Source organism: Mesocricetus auratus, unplaced genomic scaffold (genome assembly GCF_017639785.1).
Source record: "Mesocricetus auratus isolate SY011 unplaced genomic scaffold, BCM_Maur_2.0 Super-Scaffold_100007, whole genome shotgun sequence".
Taxonomy (NCBI): Eukaryota; Metazoa; Chordata; class Mammalia; order Rodentia; family Cricetidae; genus Mesocricetus; species Mesocricetus auratus.
The window spans coordinates 7,167,822-7,189,783 of NW_024429191.1; the positions used below are offsets into that span (position 1 = coordinate 7,167,822).

Here is a 21,962-nt window from a genome sequence, read left to right on the forward strand (position 1 = left end):
CCTTGCTCCAAGATTCCTCCCTTGCTTGGTGGCTGTTCCAAGTTCAAGTTCAGTATTTCTGGACAGGCTGGGAGTCGGCCAGCAGTGGCATTCCTGTTCCATGGTGGTGCTGTTTTACTCTGTACAGGAAGTCTGTGCTTCTGTCTACGCCACCACCACAAGGGCTGAACTCAAGCTACTAGCCAGATTGGTTGCTGTCTGGGTTCAAGCTGGTCATGTTCTCGGACCCAACTTCCACACACCTCAGAGAAACATGTGGCCATGCCACCCAGAAGCAAACGTAAGCATCAGAGGAATGGCTTTATTGTCTTCTTGCTTCCTTAATTCCACAGAGTTGAGCCAAAGCCCTCCTGGGGAGAACCAAGCCATGTGGGGCACAGTCACTCTGAAACCAACCCACAGTTCACACACGAAGAAAGAAAAATCTAACAAAAATCCAACAACAACCCAAATGAACAACAGCCTATTGCAAGGTCATGTGGTTCTGGGCTAAGGGAAGGAGTGATCTAACATGGGTCACCTCCACTGAATGAAATCCCTGAGCAGCCCAGGAACCATGTACCAATCAAGTGGTTGCCTTGGAAAAGTGGGCTCTACCTGGGCCTCCAGCAGTCAGGAACAGACTCACACAGGACAGCCTGAACCCTGGGATGGGTGAGAGCATACTCAGTTTGGAAAGTCAGGCCCAAGCCACCCCACTGAACAACCTGAGAGGGTAGCTAGGTCCCAGGGACTACTTGGGACAATAAAGATGAACAGCTGCCTGCTTGTCCCTCGCAGTCAGAAAGGTTGCAAAACCAAACACACTAGAAGGCACGCTTCTCGGGAATTCCAGGGCCTGTGGGCAGAGACAGCCAAGGGAGGGCAAGAACCGCACAGGAACCTCCTCAGGATGAGGCAGGGAGCAGCTTTTCTAGGGCCTTCTTCTGTTTTTCTGTGGCTGAGGCCAAGGCCTCTGCCAGCTTTTCCGAAGGCATCATGTTGAGTACCTTAAGGGCGAATAGGAGCTGGTACTTGGCAGTGCTGACGAAGGCATTGCTCAGGAAGTTAGGAAAGCCGCCTACTCGATCCTTCTGGGTGTACAGTGGGACGCGTACAAGGCCCAGCACCTGTGGGGCAGAGGGCATGGGGTGGGACTGGGCTCTCCTTACAGAGGTAGGTAGGACCCTGGCAGAGATGTTTCAAAGAGATGGGGAAACCCCGGCAGGGTCTGGCCTGGCAAGGCTAGTGGTGGTAAAGCCTAGGGACTCATCCACCCACCCACGACTCCTGGCCTCACTCCAAACCCCTTAGACCAGAGAACCCACAGACCCCAGAAGCCTTCATTCACATTACCTCTTGGGAAACAACCCCAAGCCCTGAAACCTATCCGTTTTGGTCTGTCCTCAGTTTCCCAAGGAGGCCCTGACTATCCCTTCTTGCTAGTGATCCCATGCCCCACTCCCAGGATTGACAATGGCAGGCAGCAAGGCAAATGTAAACAGCCCCGGACCCAGAGCCCAAGTCTCTCTTCCCACCCAGCATGGCCAGGGTGAGGACCCTGAGGGGCACTTGTTACCACATCGGTGCCTTCTGTGGTGCCAGAGCCAAACCTCAGGAGTGGGGATAGGGCGGTCCCCAGGCAGTGGTCCCACCTCCAGACCGTGGTCCCGCGAGTGCACGGCACTGATCTCCACAGCATGCAGCTGCTCCAGTGTCAGCTGCCGTGCATACAGATGTGCCACCACGCGCTGTGGACCCTCAGTCAGATGTGAGCTCAGGTAGTCGGCTTCGGTAAGGCGCAGGCCGCCCAAACCCAGGCCTAGCACCCGGTTCAAGCCGTCCTCCAGCGACCAGAAGCGCCGGTCCACAAAACCCCCAGGGAAGCCCAGCAGCCCGTCGAAGCGCATCTGCATCTGCAAGATAAGTCGGATCAGGACGCGGGGTCCACAGAGCGCCCCAAGCCTGTGTCTGCCCGCTCACCCACCCAGCTCCTCACCAGCACTGAAAATCGCATGGGAATACGACCGAAGAGCTGCCCGGGGTTAGCAGCATACAACATGGCGTGGCACGAGTGGCTCCAGCCGGGGCCCAAGCGCATTGCTTCCTCCCGGCTGATCTGCTTTAGCTCTGGAACCGTCGTGGTCGACATCTTGATACGCTCCAGGCCCACCGCCCAAATGAGCATGCGCGGCCCCACCCACGACACACAGGCCCAATCCACGTGCATCCACGTGCATGGGCCCGCCCCCACCAATCCTAAGAGCCTGGCGGGAGGGTGGAGTTTGCTACCCTCCAAGCTGCACAGGAGACCGCCTCCACAGACCAGAAAACTACAATTCCCAAGATGCACTGTGCGAAGCCAGGTCATCAGGAGGAGGTACACTGAGCATCAAGATGTGCCAGTCTCTGAGTCCCAGACATCCCTAAGTGGACAGCTTCAACTCTCAATGTCCACTTCATCTCTGAGGATGCAGATGTTCCCGAGCCTCGACCCGGAGCTCATGGATCCACTGTCTGCCCTGTGAAACCACGCCTTTAAAGGCCAGCCTGGTCTCCAGAGCGAGTTCCAAGACAGCCTCCAAAACAATACAGAGAAACCCTGTCTCGAAAAACCAAAAAAAAAAAAAAAAAAGATTTAAACATGGGGCAGAATTAGAAAAAAAAAAACCAACCTGAGTAAGGTAACCCAAAACTAGAAAGACAGATACAGTATATACTAATTCATAAGGGATACCAGACATAAAGTAAAAGATACCCAGCCTACAATCCACAACTCCAGGGAAGTTAGAACCTTCTTCCAAAAAAAAGACGGGAGCAGAGGCAGAAATTCATAACTAACCAATGGACCAAGCTCCTGGAGTACAATCAAAGTGAGGGAGAAGCCATAATATGAACAAAGGAGTCAAGACCATGATGGGGAAACCCACAGAATCAGCTGACGCGAGCTGGTGAGAGATCACTGACTCCGGTCTGACAAATGGGGAACCTGCATAAGACTGAACTAGACTCCCTTAATATAGGTGACAATGGTGTGACTGGGACAATATATGAGGCCACTGGCAGTGGGTCCAAGACCTAACACTAACGCACACACTGACTTAGTGGAGCCCATTCTATAGGAGAGATACCTTGCCCAGCCTAGACACAGGGTGTGGGGGTGGAGAGGTGCCGTGGTCGTGCCTCAATGAGATGGGACAGACTTAGTAGACTTCCTAGGGGAGACCTTATCCCCTCTGAGGAGCAGATGGGAGGTGGGGAAGGAGTGGGGAGAGCAGAAAGAGAGGCAGGAGGAGGAACTGGGACTGAAATGTAAAAAATAATAATAATAAAAGATTTAAGCATCTAAGTGGTTCCATTTGCTCTCCTCTTGGCACATGGCTAGTGTTCAGGAGACATCAGAAGAGCTGGGGTGGATGTAACAACCGGGACAACCTGCCCACCTGGAGGCTGAGATCCACCAATCGCTCAGAAGAGGTGAGCGACCAGAAGCCACTCAGTGTCCTGCCTCTACTTCAAGGACCGACTGCCTGCCCATGTGCTGTGCCAGAACAAAGGCACACAGAGAATATTGCTGCATGATTTTATTACTATAAATATACAGTAAAAACCAAAACCTAGCCAATCAGAGTACATCAAATGATAGCACATGTGAATCTGAGACACGTGAGTGTGTAGTCTGCATCCCATCTTTCAAAGTACTGGCACCAGTACCATGGCCAGAGGCCAGGGAGTTGGCAGGTGAGGGGCGGGTGGGCATGCACATGCTGAAGTGTGCATATGTGTGCGTTCAGCAGGGGGCAGATGGATGTGCAGGCAAGGCTCTGCTACAGGCTTACAGAGACCAGGCCAGCCACTGCCAGAAAGGGGCAGAGCTAGAGCCAGAGCTCAAGCAACCCTGAGCCTAAAAGGGGGCTCCATGCATTGCTACAGGTTGTCACCTAGGTAAGTGGCAGGGCAGCCTCACTGCCTAGGCACCTCTGCCCAGGGGCCACCCATGGGCCTTTTGCCTTAAAGACAAAGTATCACTGGGACTCTGCTCATAGGTGGACTCTGAGAGAAGCCTTAGACAATTAACCAATGAGAAACGCAAAGGGACATGTACCCACCACTGGGTCTGTTATGGGAGCTGATCAGGCTCTTCCCTGGCAAGAGGGTGGGCAGTGCTGTCCTGCGAGCATGAACATCTCCATCTTGGAGGCATGTGAGGGACTGAGTGAGGGTACTGGATACCAACCAATGCAAATGGCTGTGCTGTTCACATATCGACTTCCTAGTCTTGCCCACAGCTGCCCCAGCTGCCAGACGTCACTAATAGGTTGAAGAGCAGAGCAGGAGGGGGCCTGGAGGTTCTAGGGAGGCTCACCCATGGACAGGACATAAAAGGTGGGAACAGCAGCGACAGCCTGGCTGCTTTGGAGGACACACAGGACAGGTAGACAGGCACTGTTTCCTTCATCAACTGTAACCTGGGTTGTCCACCTTCCAGAACATCTGTGAGGATGACACTTCACTCCATGGGTAGATTCTCTTCTGCTGGTTTGCTAAGTGCTCAGAGCATCAACCTTGGCAGTTGGGAGCCCCTCTAGGGCCTATGGCCCATGGAGAAAGCTGCCGTCCTTCATCTTGTACCAATTACAAATATATAGACCATAGAAAAGGAGGGTGTGTGGAAGAGTAGTCCACTGTGCAATTTGATAAAGGTTCACTATGGCCTCTCAAAGCCCAGTGGCCACATCAGGTGTGCAGACAGGAGAGGCCAGGGTCTCACTGGGCTCCGGGGAAGCCTCCTGGCAATTTTGGGGATACTGAGGGCTCTGTGCTGCCAGCTGAACCAGGCTCTCAGAGTGGGGTCAGCTCAGTAGCTCCAGGCTCAGAACTAGAGCCACTCAGCAGAGGCCAGGGGGAGCTGGTGGTGCCGAGGCTGTGTGGCGTCTCCATGGAGGTGGACCATCCTGTAGAGGAGCAGAGTAAGGAGGGGTCATGATGGGCTGCTGGTCACATCTCTGGTCCCATCAACCCAGAGCCTCATGGGGGCAGGACCACCTAGCACCCTCTACCTTGTAGCCAGGTACATGCCATTGGCAGGTATAGTAGATGTGACCTCATAGAAGGCTAGGGATCCTTCAGTCCTAGGCAGTGAGTTACATGTCTTCTGTACTGGGACAGATGATCCCCCTTCAGGACCAGGCAGTAGAGCTGCAGGCAAAGGGTAGCTGTGGGCTACTGGCCCCTGGGTCTCCTAACTTGGACTACCATTCCTGGAACTCAGCAGCAGAGTCCCTGCCAAGAACTTTGAAACTGGGTTAGCTGGAGCTCAGCCAGCTCTAGCACAGGGCAAGTGAGCAGATGGGGACAAAGCAAGGTGGTTCTGGGTCCACTGGAGCAGAAGAGGCCCCAGAGCCCGTCTGTCTTCCAGAGGCCTGCTCTGCTGTGTCCCAGACATCAGCTCTGTGGGGCTGTGTGGTGTTATCCCAGGGCAAGGGTTGTTCTCAAGAGGCATTGGTGACACAAACAAACCAGTCCTACCCTCCTTTTTAGGAGCTGTGGCCTCATGAAAGGCAACATTATGTGGTGCAGTCCCCAGCTGTGGCCTAACTTCTAACTGCTCAAGTTCAACCTAAACCCTTCCTCCTATAGAAGCTACAAATAACAGCATTTTTGTTTATGGAGCACAGCTCCAGGGGGACACTCAAGTCCTGAGAAACCCTGAACCCCAACAAAACCAAAGACGGCCTGGCTCTCTGGCTGATGGGAGAGGCCTGCAGCCTAGAGGTCTGGACACCAACGAGGCACATCCCAGACATGCTGTGTGAACCTGCCATGGTGCCATCCTTTTGGGGAACCCTGACACAAAAGGTTACCAACCCTTCTATAAGAACCTCAAGAAGAAAGAGTCCCCGCCTGTAGGCCTAGTTTACAGGGATGCTTCTGTAACCAGCAATCTGGGCCACCATGACCAAGTAGCTACCTATCCAACAGGGCACCCACCCATTGGTCACTAAGACGTGTGTGTGTGCAGCAGAAGGTACCAGAGAGAAGATGGACATGTTCTCAGTGGCAATGATGGTCTCAAGACAAAAAAAATCTCAACAGTGCACGAGAGAACGCTATATGCCAGATAAAGGGACAGAGGCCACAGTGACAAGTGAAGGAAGGCATGAAGAATGCCCCTGGACAGGAAGCAAAGAGAGTTTTTTGTTTTGAGAAAGGGTTTTTTTTGTGTAGTCCTGGCTAGCCTGGAACTCAAGAGATCTGTCTGCTTCTGCCTCCCAAGTTGCCACCACACCTGGCATTTTGTTTTGTTTTGTTTTTGAAACAGGGTTTCTCTGTATTGCTTTGGAGCCTGTCCTGGACCTCGCTCAGTAGATCAGGCTGGCCTTGAACTCAGAGATGCACCTGCCTCTGCCTCCCGAGTGCTGGGATTAAAGGAATGCACCACCACTGCCCGACCTGGCATTATCTTTTAACGTATATTTTTATTTTCATTTTATGTATGAGTGTTTTGCCTGCACATATCTCTGTACAGAAGTTGCATGCCTGGTGCCCAGAGAGGCCAGAAGACAGTGTCCAATCCCTTGAACTGGAGTTATAGATGGTTGTGAGCTGCCATGTGGGTGCTGGGAATTTAACCAGAGTATTCTGGAAGAGCAGTCTTAAACACTGAGTCTTCCCTCCAGCCCCACAGAACACAACAGACCTAGGAGGACATACATGTTCCACAGACAGGAACATTGATGGGAATGGGTGATCTAGAGTCTCCCATGGCTTGTGCAAATCTGAACTACTGCTTAAAACAACAACCATAGCTGAGGCAGGAGGAATATATATTTAGGCTACAGAACAAGTTCAAGACCAGTCTAGGGAATTTAATAAGATCCTGTCTGTCTCCAGGGGCAGGCCTAAAATACTAAACAGTAGAGTATGTCCTACCTAGATCCAATCCCCACTACTGAATTTTTTTTTGTTTTGTTTTGTTTTTCAAGATAGGGTTTCTCTGTGGCTTTTGGAGGCTGTCCTGGAACTAGCTCTTGTAGACCAGGTTGGTCTCAAACTCACAGAGATCTGCCTGCCTCTCCCTCCCGAGTGCTAGGACTAAAGGCATGCGCCACCAATGCCCGGCTTGAATTTTTGTTTTTAAAATCCACAGTGAGACTACTGTGTGCAGCCCCAGGATGCTGTTCCACATGTTTCTAGGCTCCCTGATCCTCCAATTACTTCCTCCTATCAGGAACAGCAACTCCAGAAGCCCGGGCTGAGTCACTATTCAAAGGACTCTACATTATTATTTGGAAGAGCCTGGATGAGCACCTGTGTAGATGGGAGACCCTCTGGCTCCAAAGCCAGGACCCCAGGAGACCACCTTTCAGACACAAAGGTATAGCAGTCACCAGTGATTTCTGGACTCTGAATGCAAAAGAACCCTCAGGGGACTGGGCTCTTCTCTGGAGATATACCCAGCCAAGCCACCAGAAGTGTGGAGGAAAGGTCACGTACCAGCTTACTCCTCTATACCAACAGAGCAGGACTCAGGACCCAGGGCTGTGCAGAGAGGAGGGAGAGACAGATGGAGCTCAGTTAGCAGAAAGACATGGACTTTAGGGTCAGGAACTGACTAGAAACAGACTGCCCACACATTGCCTCCTACAACCAAGAAGTAAGTACAACCAGGACAGATCCTGGACAACTTTCTAGCCAAGAGAGAGACGTGTATGTTGTGAAAGCAGCAGGCAGAGTTCCTCTTGTGGCTATGGAAACCAGGCCTCTGGACCAGGGAGAGCACTTAGCAGAGGACTTCCCCATCTCTAGGGGACTTGGATTCAGTGACTTCAGCAGCATCCAGGAGGAAATGGTGCCCTTGTCAGAAAGTAAAGACACCATTTGCATGTATGCTCCTCACAAAGATGAAAGATATGCAGCCTTCTCCGACAAGAGCCAGCAGAAAAGACAGTAGGTGCCATCATGTAAGGAGCGACATGCAGGGATGTACAGGCTGCCACACAAGCCCCTCCCCCGCCCCCAGCACTGACACACATCAATGGTAGCTCCAACAAGATGTGCAGAGATAGCAACCTGGCTTCCTGTCACAGAGCAAGCCTGTATAATGGGTGGTTCTCAGAGCGGCTAGGATCCAGAAGCAGTCCCTGTGCAGAACTGGCCAAGGCCAGCTCTTCCCCAACTGTACACGCAGATCTCATGTCTCCTACAGCTTCTCCAGCTGACTGCTGCCCACCTATTTGGTGAACTTAAATGAGGCCTGAGACCCTTGCCTAGAGTTGTCTCTGTGGCCAGTCCTGATGCACTGCAGGTCACACGGGATGAGATATTTTCTGCTGCACAGTAAAGGTGCTTTCAAGCCCACCTGCAGGAGCAAAGCTCATACTGGTAACTCAAAAGACTCAGGGACCTTTCCCAACTCCCTGCTTAATCAAATTTACAATAAAGATGGGTACTTGTGGTGCTTCCAAGAACATACTGGAATTGTGCCTTTAGGGCATGCTGGTTCCAAACATGCTTCGCCTATGGGTTTGTTTTGGATAGGCCATAGTGATCCAGTAAGATGACCCATAGCTACTCTCCCACACCTGATGACCCTCCTATGGGTCACTTCACATCCAGAAGACAGGGGCAGATGGGAGGCCCTATTCACCAAAGGATGTCACAATCACCCAATACCAAGCAGCCCTGGAAAAGTGAGCAACACTGACCTCAGGGCCAAGCAGGGAGCAAAGGAAGTTTCCATAACATGTGGGAGCAGCCCATTTCCTTAAGTAGGGGCTTCTAAGAACCAGTCTCAGAAGGTGTAACGGCTGTTTATCAGAATTCCCAAGAGCAGAACAGTTGTAAGTTTGAGAGACCTACTTCTATCCCAGATTTGGAGCCCCAAGTGTGAACCCCAAGTATAAAGCTAAGGAGCCTATTCCCACAGAGCAGACAGAGGAGGAACTAAGTGACAGCCTATGCCTGAACCTTTAGAAAAAGATCGGCAAGTCTGTGGCCCACTGTCTGTGGTCCGACGGGTGTATCTTCTGACCTGACTGGAAACGCAGTGCTATACACCTTAGCAGTGGCCAAGGCCACCCACAGGCAAATGTCTCTCTGGCATGGGCCACAGACGGAGAGACACTGCAGTCTCAGCAGAGCGAGCCTGGCCTCCCTGGGCCCCATCAGGCAGCAGCCAGAAAAAGGACTTTGTCCTTCTGCAACAGCTTGTCCTTCCTTCCTCAGGCCAAGTTCACCTAGGGTCTGCAGGAAGCCAGTAGGCAGCCTAAGCCTGGCCTGAACCCTGTTATGGGATGAGCAGGGTACAGAGTTGGAGAGATGATCTGGTCCCTGAAGGGTGCAATAGGTCAGACTCCCCTACCCTCAGAGATAGAGTAGGCTCTGCACAAATATCTGTAGAGGACTTGGTGCTGTTACCTGGTAGGTAAATGTCGGCAGGAGGGACTGGCTGGCTGCAACCATGGTGCTGGGGGCTGCCATCCTGCAGGACATCATCAATAGAGGGCACTCGGCTCCCTGCAGCAGGTAGAGGAGAGAGGTCAGGACACACAGGTAGGGACAGATCCTTGTGGCCCATTCTGACTCCCATAGACTCCAGGGACCACAGTGATTGCATGTGCATGAGATGGGAAGTTTTATTTCTTTTATTTTGAACCAATCTGTCTAGTGCCAGGTAGTAGTAGTTTTTTGCTTTTCCTTGAAACTGAGCATACAGGAGTGGCCCCTGAGTGGCAGGGGCTTCAGGGAAGACTTCTGGAGCAGCCCTGAGGACCATGGTTACTCTTATCTCACACAAGTTCTCAAGAGCTTGTGTCTGCATTCCCGATTCCTCTGGGTGAGTTTTCTGCCTGGGTAAAGAGCTCTCTGAGTATGGGAGAAGCCTAGGCCCTAGGTGGGAAGCTGAGGTCCTCCCTGGCTGAGACAGAAGATGGAAATACAAGGCCAAGCTAGAGGGGCTGAAGACACAGCACACTGCTCCAAGAGGGAAGCACCTCCTCACACCCAGGGCCACAGCCCCCTGCAAGCAGGCCTCACATAGGGGGACCTCTCAGCAGGATGTAGGGTACAACAGAGAAGCTGCAATTGTACAGGGCGGGGAGCTCATCACGATCCTATGGGTCTCATTGCGAGTTAGAGCCACGTCCTAGTCAAGTGGCCTTGGGCATACCCTAGATGCCAGCCCTGAAGCTGAACTTTTACTTTCTGTCCAGCAGTGATACAGTAAGGACTAAGCAGACACAGGCTTGGGGGGCTTCTTATCACCAAACGTGGCCAGCAAGAGGGATGGGGGAAACCCAAGCCTCCTAAGCTACCCACTAAGCCCTTCACTACAGGGAGGTGAGGAAACACCAGCTGTCACCAATTCATCAGGAAAAAAGTCAGTCAGGAAACTACAAAACACACCAAGACAAGTAACTCCCACACCTGGGCGGCACTTCCTGGACACACATGAGGTGCTAGTGAGTGACACAATGCCCTTATCACCCCTGCACACTGACCATCCAGGTTCCGGAAGGTAAGAGCTGGGGGTCTGTCCCTAGCCAGAACCCAAAACTTACCAAGGGCTTGGGGACAGACCTGGGAGAAGGGGCTCACCTTGCTTGAGTGACGGCTCATCCACCTCCTCTGTTCCGAAACTCTAGGAGACAAAGAGGAAAGGCCTCTAGTGTACCCTCAGGCCAAATGGGTCAAATTCCTGAGACTAGGCTGAGGGCAGTGGGCAACAGCTGCCACCAAGGACACAGGATGTCACTGGAAGCCAGACTTCACACATGGTCTTGCTTAAAAGTCCTCAAAGTGACTCCACCACAGGGCACCTCGCCCACAGTCAAGGACTCTAACTTTGTCTGGCTGTGACATCACAGTGTGGCAGTGAGGGCTCAGGATTAAGGGAGCCCAGAGAAGGCAGCCAGGGCCTCACCAGAAGCAAGCCTCACCTCAGGGGAGCTGCTCTCCCTCAGTGCAAGCTCCACACCACTTGGTGGGAGAGGAGTGTCCGAGTCCTCCAATAGCTTCTCTTCATCCTCCTCATGGATGGGGGATGATGGAGACCGTAGGGTGCTACAGACAGGAAGGAAGCAAGATTGTAGGATGGCTAGGTGAGGAATATAAGCCTACCAAAATCCACACTGGACCAGTAGCATTTGGAGGAGAGGTGGCATCTCTGCAAAGACTTCAAAACGCAGACCTGCCCAAGGCTCCCAGGCAGAGGTTGTACTTCAGCACAGGCCTGAACAACCAGGAAGGTGGACCAGCCCAACAACCCTCCCAGTCCCAAAGATGCCAGCACAGGCCTGACAGCCTGACACTAGAAGAGACACATTGAGCCTAGGCAAACAGCAGAAAGGACTGTACAGGGACCTGGGCAGCTTGCAAAACACATACCTTTTTAATTTTTTTTTTTTTTTTTTGGTTTTACGAGACAGGGTTTCTCTGTATTGTTTTGGAGGCTGAACACATACCTTTTTTATACCTTTCTCCTTAAGGAGTCAACACAGTAAGACTGGCCAGCCGCACCATGCTAGTCTCTAAGGAGCAAGACTGACTCTAGGGCAGCCCAAGGAAAGTGGCACTAGAGAGGACCCTTGTGATACTGAGGATGAAGTGGGAGCACTAGCCTGGCATGTACATGGACCTTGGGCAAATTCCAGGAACACAGATACATAAAACCTCTGACAAGATTAATATCTAGGACACATAGAAGCTCGAAAAGATGTACTCTAAACACTAAATCATCCAATCATTAAAAGAATTCAAGGCAGTTTGCAAAAGAAATATAGCCCATAGTGGTGGCACATGCCTATAATCCCAGCACTTAGTAAGTAAAGGCAGGGAGAGATGGCTCAGAGGTTAAGAGCACTGACTGCACTTCCAAGGGTCCTGAGTTCAATTCCCAGCAAGCACATGGTGGCTCACAACCATCTACAATTCAATCTGGTGCCCTCTTCTGGTATGTAGGTGGAACACTGTATATGTAATAAATAAATCTTTTTTAAAAATCCATTTACACTCTCATGCTACTATAAAACCAATGGTTATAACCTGTTGAAGTAGAAAGCCAGTGCAACCAGATAAACAAGCAATGGAAAGAGTCACTGCTCAAAGCCTAGAACAGGAGCACACATTTGGCTCAGTAGCAGCAAGGTGTGCTGGCTAGTTTTATGTCAACTTGATGCAAACTAAAGTCATATGAGAGCAAAGAGCATAAATTCTAAAAATGCCTCTCAAAGACTGGGCTGCAGGTAAGCCTGTCCAATATTTTCTTAATTAGTGATTGATAGGGGAGAGGAGGGCCCAGCCCATTGCAGGTGGTGGCATCAGGGCTGGTGGTCCTGGATTCTATAAGAAAACAGGCTGAGCAAGCCATAAGGACCAAGTCAGTAAGCAGCGTTCTCCATGGCCTCAGCATCAGCTCCTGCCTCCAGGTTCCTGCCCTGTTTGAGTTGATGCAGTAAGATGCCCAAGTGTAAGTCAAATAAACCCTTTCCTCCCCATCTTGCTTTTGGTCAAGGTGTTTTATCATAGCAATAGAAACCCTAAGACACAAGGTTCATCTGCTTCACACCTCAGTGTCCCAGTTTCATTGCTGGTTCGTTGGTGAGATATGCTTATGTGACCAGCTATCAAAATTCCTAGATTCAGCGGGGCAGTGGTAGCACACGCCTTTAATCCCAGCACTCGGGAGGCAGAGGCAGGCAGAGCTCTGTGAGTTTGAGGCCAGCCTGGTCTACAGAGTGAGTTCCAGGACAGCCAGGGTTACACAGAGAAACCCTGTCTTGAAAAAACAAACAAACAACAAAAACAAAATCATAGATTCAAATCAGCCCTGTGGGCAGAGATATGGCACCAGTCTGTACAATTTACTGACAGCAAGCAGCTGGTGTACTTTGGGCCTCAGCCCAGCCCCTTTCCTGATGTACTGTTCTGCTCAATGTTATTGGCTGTCATCAACTATACAGAGTCTGACCTGCTGCTGGACCTTTTGAGTCCCAGTGATCAAGAACAAATGCTCATAAAGTTCTGTAAAACAACAGAGAAACCTTGCAAGTCTCACATGCACACATAAGCAGGTCTTCCTACTCTTACATACATCCTCTTTCTCTCAACGTGATGACACACTTCACCAAGGGAGACTGGGCAGTGGCCTCACCTGTCTGGAGACTTGCTCTGTGGCTTGCCCTTCTGTAGGCCACTTTCTATGATTCGATCGAGTCCAGCGAGAGGACAGCTGGCCTGGGACAGACCATCCGAGATGCCTGAGTAGGTGATTTCCTCATAGAGGGGGGCTGATGGGATAGCCGGGGAGACAGCCCGTAGACCATTGAGTGCCTCAAGCAAGGAGATGGGCTCATAGCCAGGCGGGACACTGTCAGAACTCTGTGGGGACAAAAATCAATGAGGAGGGCCCGGCCAGGCTCCGTATCTACAGCCATCAAGTCCCAGAAATGGAACATTCTCCTCCCCAGGCCTGCTTCGCTAACTGTGTCTCACTCATGCCACCTTCCGGGGACTTAATCCCCAGCTCTTGTCAAAAGCTGTCTTTAAGAGTGGAAGCTACCAGCTCCAGCACATACCCCAACACCCAGATGTCCAGAATGATTAGCAAGGTCTGCAGAAGCCATTGTCCCCATCATTGCCAAGCCCTTACATGGCTTGCTGTTCCCAGCTTGCAGGAGTGGGAAGTGTGAGGGGTTAGTGACAGCAAGAGGACTCAGGAGCAGGCAGAGCAGAGCCATGCCAGAGGCAGGAGAACATTGCCAGTGCTGCCCTGAGCCAGGGGAAGTATGGCCTCCAGGGATCTCAAGCAGGGTGGCAGTAGGAACATGGATGGGTACTAGCTCCTGGAGCCCCTCATTAGTAACAGATGGATTTGGCAGGGGTAAAGAAGAAGGAAAGTGCCTAGCTTCCAGAGAAGAGCAGTCAGGCCATGGAGTGCTGAAGAAGGATTGTGCTGCATTGCTCCTGTACGCACTTACAAACCAGTAGAGGGGCAGTGCTCATAAGTGCTTCCTACAGGACGCTCTGGCCTGCCCACCCTCAGCAGCGTGGATAACAGGATGGGGAGGCACTCCTGGATGGAGAACGCGGTGTGTACCAGACCAGTGGTGGGCCTTCCTCCTCTGGCTAACTCTCACCTATCCCCACCTGCCTTCAGCTTAAAGGTGAACATTGCCCCACCCCCACGCCCCTCACAAAGGGCAAACCTGACTCCCTCCCAAGCTTCTTCCCTCAGTCACACTAGCTTTCAATGAGCTCTCGCCAGGCCAGTGAAACTCCAGGAAGAGGTCTGGCCTGGCTACTACTGACTTTTGCTCTCCCTGTCTGGTCTCTGAGGTGCAGGGAAAATGTCAGAAAACTAGAGTCCTGGACCCAAAGAGCCAAACTTCAAGGGACAGCCAGCCAGGGATGCAAGATGAACAGGCATGCAGGGGATGTCATGTGCGAAAAGGAGCAGCCATATCAGTTCCACCTTCAACACCCATTCCACTGCCAGCAAGAAAAAACGGGAAACGGCACTCAGAAGCCATGGCAAGCAAAGCTGGCAAGAAGGCAGTGCCTGAGGTTGGCTACCACCTGGCACGAACACCAAAGAACTGGCTCCGTGCCAACAGACCTTTAGCTTTGCTTGTTCCACAAAACTCCCTTCCTGGGCAGGGACACCGGGACTAGGGAGAGCGGATTTGACAAAGTGTGTTAAACATATTAGCCTGGGTTTAAGATGACCTCCCACACTTGTTGGTTTAAAAATAAGGGTCTGGGGCAAAAACAGAGCTATATGACCAAACACACTTACTGTTTCCCTTTTAGGTTTCTTGCTGGCCAGGGAGGCAGGGTGCGACTTTGATTTTTTAAAGGGACACTGTCAAAATAAAAATCACATGTTTTACAACTTCTATCTCCACATGGCATGGGGATCGGTGGGGCGAGGCAGGCCTCTGGTTTACTGCCCTCCAAGCATGCCCAGGAATTCTAAAATTGACCTTAAGACCACACTCAACACAAGAAAAATTCTTCATCAGGGCCCTGCGCAGGCTGCCTGCACATATATGACCAGTTCCTGTAGCGGGTCCCACTCAGAGGGAAACTTGACCTCAACCTAACCTATTGGTGGTTTGGGCCTACCCAAAGCAAGAGGTCTTGGCCAAGGGACATGAGAGTGGTGGGGCCTTCAGCCTCACCATCACCATAAAGACTCCCTGGAGATCGAGTTTGGGCCCTTCACAGAGCAGGTGGCAGAGAACAAGAACCCACTTAGGTACTCAGAACCCTGTAAAAGGCAGGTGGCTCCCAGGGCAGACTAGAGCTTCTGGCTCATTACCAATCAAGGTTACACCCCCCCATAACTGGCTCACTCAGGGTAAGACGGCAAACAGGAAGGGACTCATCTGGCCTTCAGCCACCAGGACAAAACCAACAACAAGCCCAGCACTGTCAAGCACTGGTAGGTCCCTCTACAACACTCAGAGCCCCTCCTTCACCAGGCAGCCCCACCTCAGAGCCATTTCTCCTGCAACCAGCAAGCACATGGTTGGTGAGTGTATTGCTCTTCAACCAAAACCCACACAGTGTGCTAGGAGGCAGAAGTATTTCAGGGGCCCTTGTGTGTGCAGCGGGACGACCCATTGGAGTGGGGATGCTATACCTCTAGTTCAGGTCCCTGAATGCAAACTGGCTTTTGAGAGAAAGGCCAAGAATCTTCATTTCATGGAATACTTCTAGGCTTTAAATGTTGGCCTAGGTTAGGTGTAGTGGCACACACCATTAATCTCAGCACTCAGGAGGCAGAGACAGGCGAACCCGAGTTCAAGACCAGCCTGGTCTACAGAGTAACAGCCAGGGCTAAACAGAGAAACCCTGTCTTGGAAAACAACAAAACAAAACAAAAATATTGGCCCAGTTTGCAGAAGTCCACTGTGAGAGTGCATCACACCTGCTGAGCTTACTGACTGTAAATAAAGTAGGACTTTCAGTAACAAAGGCTATGTCCCCTGGATGTCCAGACCATAGGGCTTATTGTTCTTTCCTCTTAAAGTGGAGGCAGGAAGGCCTTGGTCCAGACTGAGGTCTCCCTCACTCCCCAACTGCCTCAGCTTTTCCTGCAGACTCCTGCATATTTCTAGGCACCTCTCTCCCCGTCTCTGAGCACTTCTGTGAGCCTCATCTCTTACTTATGTCTTACTCTTTAGTTCTTTAATTGACAAGATCTTCCTAGTCTGCCTGAAGCAAGGCTACCCAGGCAGGCATTCAGTCTACAGAAGGAGCCTCCAGGATGAGGCTGAAGCCAGCCCACAGGCAGTAGCGTGCTGCCTAAAGCAACAGTGGAGGTCCTCCCCTTGCTCCGCTCACAGGCTGCTGTGGGGCCATGCCTGCCTAGTGGGCAAGCTGAAGGAGGGGGAAAGGCACTTACAGAGTGCTCCTCATGGTCCACACTCTGGGCCAAGACAGGACTGAAAGAGATGGGAGACAGGGCCCCTGGCTTCTTCCGAACAGCCCGGATCTGCAGGAGAGCTCGGAATGCTGTGGCAGAAAGAAAGAGAGACATGTGAACAAGGACAGTGTCTTCAGAGGCATGGACGGATGACCACTCCAGACAGACTGTGGACACTGCCACTCACAGTGCCAGGAACAAGGAACATGTCTCCAAATCAGAGACAGAGGGGATCCTTAACAGATGGAGTCCTGGACGGTTCCTAAGGGACAGTTTCTAAAAGACCAATAGCTGTCTAAGGACTACTCTATTCAAGTCACAGTGGCTGTGGCCACCACTTACACCAGTAGCCTGAAACAGTGGGGACCACAGAGATCTCCAGACTATAAGCTCCTGCCTCTGATTCTTCAGAAGGCAGGACAGGAGCAGGGAAGTACAAAGTCTACCACAGAGACAACTGGAGCAGACACTGGTTATGTAGCAGAAAAGACAAATTAAGGCATCTCGTAGTGCCAGTTCTGCCCACAAGAGTGGCCCAACAGGAAACAGGATTACATTCCTAAGACACAGTGAATGGAGGTGAAGTCCATGCATCTATGACAAATGTGCCACAAATCAGGATCAAGAAAGATATGCCATCAGCCTGCACCTGGTGCTGAGGATTCAGAGACGGTCATAGAACAACAGTGGCCCTTCTATCCACATCTGCCTTTTTCAGTACGATCCCCATTTTCTACAAAGAACAGGCCAGTGACACCTTGGTCTATGATAGGAAGTTTCCATCTCTACCTCCTATTTGAGGACCCCAACTTGAAGTCATGACACACAGGAAGATTTCAGAGGCCCAGTGGCAGGTCCTGATAGCTGCAGTAAGTTCTAGGGCCTTGTAGATCCCACACCAGGGCCCTTTCTTTCCATTCTTCCAACGTCAGCCCTACACAGAGCTGCTATCCTGACTACACCCCATCACTCCTATGCTTTGTCCCACAGTTCCCCATGGCCTGTATGCCCTGTTCAGCCTCACTTCTCCACAACCACCCATACTTGGTTACACAGCAACCAGGGGAGGAAGGGTTGTCTGCCACACTGTGCATACAGCGTGGGGTGGAACTGGGATTCATGGCTCTGTATCTGCACTCTAGCCAGGACACACACTTGCTCCAGCCCTGCTCTGACATCTGGGTCCCACCAACACACTCCAAGACTGCCCCAGGAGGCCAGGACAAGCTGGGGACACCGGTGCTCAGCTTCACTGGCCACCACTTCTCACAGGCTGAGGCCTGCAGTGAGTCTTGGGACACCCTAGCAGCACCCATGTGTCCTCAGGATGGCAGGCTCACATGGGACAGTGCTGAAGGGATGACTCTGAAAAGAAAGATGGCACACTCTGGCCACCCTGTTCACTGGGGACCACCCACATAAGAACAGCACCTTTGTCACATGTGGGCACCAAAGCCTGCAAAAACCTAGGCTGGCACACTGCCTGCTTCCCTTGTCAACAGTATTATGAACCGCCCATGTCAGCCAGCCCACATGTGGTCCCGTCCTACCTCAGATGGGTCTTGCCTGGACACTGGGAGACCCAGATCAGGTACTGTATTGTCCCTGTCTGCATATGCAATCTGTCCTATGGCCCAATGGAACTGTCACAGTGAAAACTCACACATTACACGGACACATAACCGACTTGTAGGGGACTACCAACATAACACGCTGCTTTCAGATTGTGGGACCAAGAGCAGAAGCCAAAACCCCACCATTTCTGACTGAAGAAACCATTTCTGACACTTAGCCATGACCTTGGGTGAGTTTCCTCACGGTCTACAATGTGGCAGACAACCTGACCACTACCTAATAAGTTTTTTCTACCCAGCACAACGTTCTGCTTTTGACTCACTTTAAGATTTTCAAAAATAGTTCCTATGTAACCATGACAACAGATTTTGTTCAGAGCTTAATCAAGTGTTACCACACATCTTCCCTGGATCACTTTATGTATTCCTTCTAATATTTTCCTGTCCTGGAGGTAGAAGGATCAACATCATGCCTTGCGTGAAAAACTCATGGAGTCTCCATGTCTCATACGATAGGGAGAGTGGTTCCCAGACTACCTGGAGTAGGAAGCCCTAATTCTCCTGCAGCTTTCACAAAAAGAGCCCTGGGTAATGCTCACGCAGCCGGCAGATGGGGCAGTTGTTGGCCTGGTACCGCAACGTGTCAGCACAGGAAGTGCAGAGGCACAGATGGCGGCAGGGCAGGATCAGCGTGTCCCTCAGGTCTGACAGGCACACCACACATTCGCTGCTGTTGTCACTGTTCTCGTCATCAGAAGGCTGTGGAGACAAGGGCCAGTGTGTCAGTGGCTTCACAAGAGCCTACGGGTGGATCTGATGGTGCCTTGAGCATGCCCTCCTGTGTCTATGTGTGCCACCATTCCCGGGGACTGTATGGCAAAGGGAGTAGGAGGGGTCAGGGACACTGGGGTGGGGGGCACTAGGCTTACATGGAGGGAGAAGCCTTGCCTTCCCCAAACCCAAACATGATAACTCTTTCTGCTATAAAGAAGCAGAGAACGGAATGAGTGCACTGAACCACATGTCTTTGTAACAGTTGGGACTGTATTCAAAATCACTGAGTAGATCTAACTTGGAAAGACTTTAATTTATATCAGCTTTCAGAAACTACACCAGGGCCTGGAAAGTGAGTGAGCAAATATCTTAAAACATGAACTGGGCTAATTGAACCTGCTTGTTTATTGAAACGCTGACACATTTAACCATCTCTGCACTGTCTGGGGCTGCTTCTAAGCTAAGGCTGCAGCACCAAGTAGCTGCCATAGAAACCAGATGGCTAACCCAGCACACCTTTAATCCCAGCACTGGGGAGGCAGAGGCAGGCAGATCTCTCTGAGCGTGAGACCATCCTGGCCCACAGAGTGAGTGCCAGGGCCAGAACAACACAGTGAGACCCTGTCATGAAAAACAGACCACAGGTGTCTCAGGAAGCCAAAAATACTATTTGACGGTTTAGTGATTTAAACAACATGCTGGTCAACTTTCTGGTTCCAGGAACTCTGCTCCTGTTTCCTAGCTGCCATGACATGAGCTGCTCTGCTTCACCTCTTCCCTGCCAGAGGGCACTGTCACTTGTAGAGCTGTGAGCTGCAGTAAGTCATTCTCATTTGAATTGCTGCTTCTCAGGTAGTCAGTCAGAGACAAACAAAAAAGCCTGGTTGGCTTAACTGCTAAAAAGAGGTTAAGGAAAGAAGACGGAGTCTGGGGCTCTGGGCCTCCTTCCCATCAGCACGTCACCAGTGAGTGGGCTTCTAAAAGGCATTTAGAAAGCCTGAGGCGTGTTGCTAGCCTGGAGTCCAGTTAGCTGCTCACAAGGACACACCTTGGTCTCTTGGTTGTTCTTATTCTCGATGCCATAGATCTCCTGCAACAGGTAGCTGACACGATCCACCTAGAGAACAGAAAGATGTGCTAGGGTCTGGTCAGTCTCCACTAGTGGGCGTCTCTATACCTAGATCACCTTCAGGGCTCAGGTTCCACAGAAAATGTGGCTGAGAAGTCTGTGGAACCTGTTGAATCCCCTCCTCCTGAAAAAAGGCAAATGCCAGGAACAAGAGGCAGGAAACCCTGCCCTGTGCTGAGTTCAGCAAGCAACACAGAGAACAGGGAATGAAGCCAATGGTCCTACCCATCCATCCCAGAAGGCCTGGCTCCAAGTTGCCCACATTATCCCCATTACCAGAGAACAAATACTTTGGAGCCACTCTGTCACCCACAAGAGGGCCAGAGCTGCTGTCTGTAGGCAGCAGACACCAAGTCCTGCAACTGTTCTTTCCACAAGACACGAAAGCCGTATCTAGTCTTAAGACACAAAGCAAATCACTTCTGACCAAAAGGCTTCATGCTGACCTGTCCTGAAGTGCTCTAAGTTACTAGTTCCCAGGTTCCATGGGCCATAGCATCCACCCAGAAAGCCAGGATCCTGCTAGCTGGCTTTCAGGAGACAAGTGTCCCAACCCCAGTGGGGTCTTCTGCCCAACTAGTATCATCAGGGTCTGAACCTGCCAGGGTCCACTCTCTCTCTCCTTTAAAGGCTAAAAAACACAGAGTAACTTTAAGCAGGTCTCAGGCACTTGGGTAGCTACACACAAGACAACTGCTCACCATGGCCTTGGAACACAGGCACTTGCCTGTCAATCAGTCTCAAATAGTTCTAACTAGGCATCACACTAAATTCTTATATTGCTCAAGTAGGGTACCAGGAGTAACTGCCCTATGTCGGATTACAGAATGTGTGAATCCCAAGAGAAGCTTTCCCAGTCTTCTCTATACCCTGGGACGCCTCCCCTTTTAAGGGCTCAAAGAGTCAGTTGAGTCTTTGCCCAGTGCTGCTTTATTTCCAGTAATCTGTAAGCAACAGGCAGATGCCATAGTTCTGTTTCCTGTCTTTCCTTACCTTCTCTGCCCACTCATTTGGCAAATAATTCACCAAGAACTAACTGCATTCCATGCACCATGGTTCAAACTGGGCAGGACTCAGGGACCTGCTCTGGTTGCTGTAGTACAGGGCAACTACACAACCCATGCACACAAACCACAAATCCCAATATCCCAAAGCACAAGAGGGCAAACTCAGGCAAGCAGCTCCTACAGACCAGAAAGAACAGCCCATGGAGTCTGGGCATGTGTTCACACCTGCACTGTGTGTGTGTGTTTTTTGCAACCCAAGGGCCCATGATGTTTGGCACTTACAATTTGCTTCTGCTTTAATGGCTTCACAGAGAAACTGCCATCCACATGCTGCAGGGAAGAGACACAGTTAATCTCAAACTGGCGCTTCCAAGCAAGCACTCTTGCCAGTCAGGTAAGGGTCAACCTATGTTCACAGCTGATAATAAGAATAGGTGGTGAGGGGCCAGGCCTTCACCTGTGGCCTCATGCCTGCCTTCTACCATACCTGAAGCATCTTCTTCAAAGATTCTTGCAGAACCCAACTACCCTGAGTGGCTCCCAGGCACACACATATTGAAGCCACTCAGTCACATTGTGTTACTGGCTAGCAACTTCCATGTACCCAGAAGCAGTATTTATGTAGCAAGAGTGAATACTCAAAAGCTCTTGGGCTTGGCTTAATCGGGAAGATATCACAAGTCCATACCCAGAGAGCTAAAATATAAAAACCAAATGGAATAGAATCAATGTGTTTAATGCTATCCAGGGAAACAGATTGCTCAGAGTTGGAAAAGCTTATTAAGGTATTAGAGCTGAGATTTTTGTAATTTGTGTTATACTTTGAGTCAACCAAGACCAGCACTAAGGATTGTCCAGTAAAATTGATGGGCACTTATGGAAATTTCTAGAATGGGGTACTACAAAAACAAGTAGTTTTCCACTGATCTTTAAATTGCAAGCACTGTGCTGAATGCCTGCTGGAGACAGTCCATTTGCCTCACTAGATCCTATTTGTAAGCACTTCTCCCAACAAGACCCAAACACAGGGTGCTCAAGAAGTGGCTGGCCCCTGTCCAGCACACTCA

At 51.0% G+C, this 21,962-nt stretch overlaps 2 protein-coding genes across 14 annotated transcripts in view; both read right to left on the reverse strand.

Annotated features, from left to right (window-relative positions):
• Positions 1-281: 281 nt before the first annotated feature.
• On the reverse strand, positions 282-2,595 carry Nudt16l1 (nudix hydrolase 16 like 1). Of its 2 annotated transcripts, none has more exons than XM_005081684.4 (3): positions 1,979-2,575; positions 1,635-1,895; positions 282-1,109 (listed from the first exon to the last, which is right to left on the reverse strand). In XM_005081684.4, the coding sequence occupies exons 1-3, from the start codon at positions 2,348-2,350 to the stop codon at positions 888-890; spliced, it is 855 nt and encodes a 284-aa protein (XP_005081741.2). In that variant the 5' UTR covers positions 2,351-2,575; the 3' UTR covers positions 282-887. The 2 variants fall into 2 exon arrangements, with proteins under 2 accessions (XP_005081741.2, XP_040604073.1); XM_040748139.1 differs by having other exon boundaries at positions 905-1,109; positions 1,559-1,895; positions 1,979-2,595.
• Positions 2,596-3,548: 953 nt separating this feature from the next.
• The window catches only part of Mgrn1 (mahogunin ring finger 1), a 51,749-nt gene continuing 33,335 nt past the window's right edge, over positions 3,549-21,962 (reverse strand). For 2 of the 12 annotated variants that reach the window (XM_021233867.2, XM_021233866.2), the window contains exons 8-18: positions 21,178-21,225; positions 19,808-19,876; positions 18,585-18,744; positions 16,391-16,500; positions 14,777-14,842; positions 13,133-13,359; positions 10,920-11,043; positions 10,579-10,621; positions 9,400-9,498; positions 5,040-5,178; positions 3,549-4,934 (exon numbers count right to left, since the gene is read on the reverse strand). In XM_021233867.2, the coding sequence (XP_021089526.1) occupies positions 4,859-4,934; positions 5,040-5,178; positions 9,400-9,498; positions 10,579-10,621; positions 10,920-11,043; positions 13,133-13,359; positions 14,777-14,842; positions 16,391-16,500; positions 18,585-18,744; positions 19,808-19,876; positions 21,178-21,225 (1,161 nt within the window). In that variant the 3' untranslated portion in view covers positions 3,549-4,858. Of the gene's footprint in view, positions 4,935-5,039; positions 5,179-7,476; positions 7,522-9,399; positions 9,499-10,578; positions 10,622-10,919; positions 11,044-13,132; positions 13,360-14,776; positions 14,843-16,390; positions 16,501-18,584; positions 18,745-19,807; positions 19,877-21,177; positions 21,226-21,962 lie in introns of all 12 variants that reach the window. The other 10 variants (XM_013121716.2, XM_013121717.3, XM_021233869.2 and 7 more) reach the window with 5 other exon arrangements.

Coding starts and splice junctions, on each gene's coding strand:
- Nudt16l1 (XM_005081684.4), bottom strand. CDS start 2,350: ATGACCTGGCTTCGCACAGTGCATCTTGGGAATTGTAGTTTTCTGGTC. Junction 1,896..1,978: donor CCATGCGATTTTCAGTGCTG/GTGAGGAGCTGG, acceptor CTTATCTTGCAG/ATGCAGATGCGCTTCGACGG. Junction 1,110..1,634: donor CGCGGGACCACGGTCTGGAG/GTGGGACCACTG, acceptor TCTGCCCCACAG/GTGCTGGGCCTTGTACGCGT.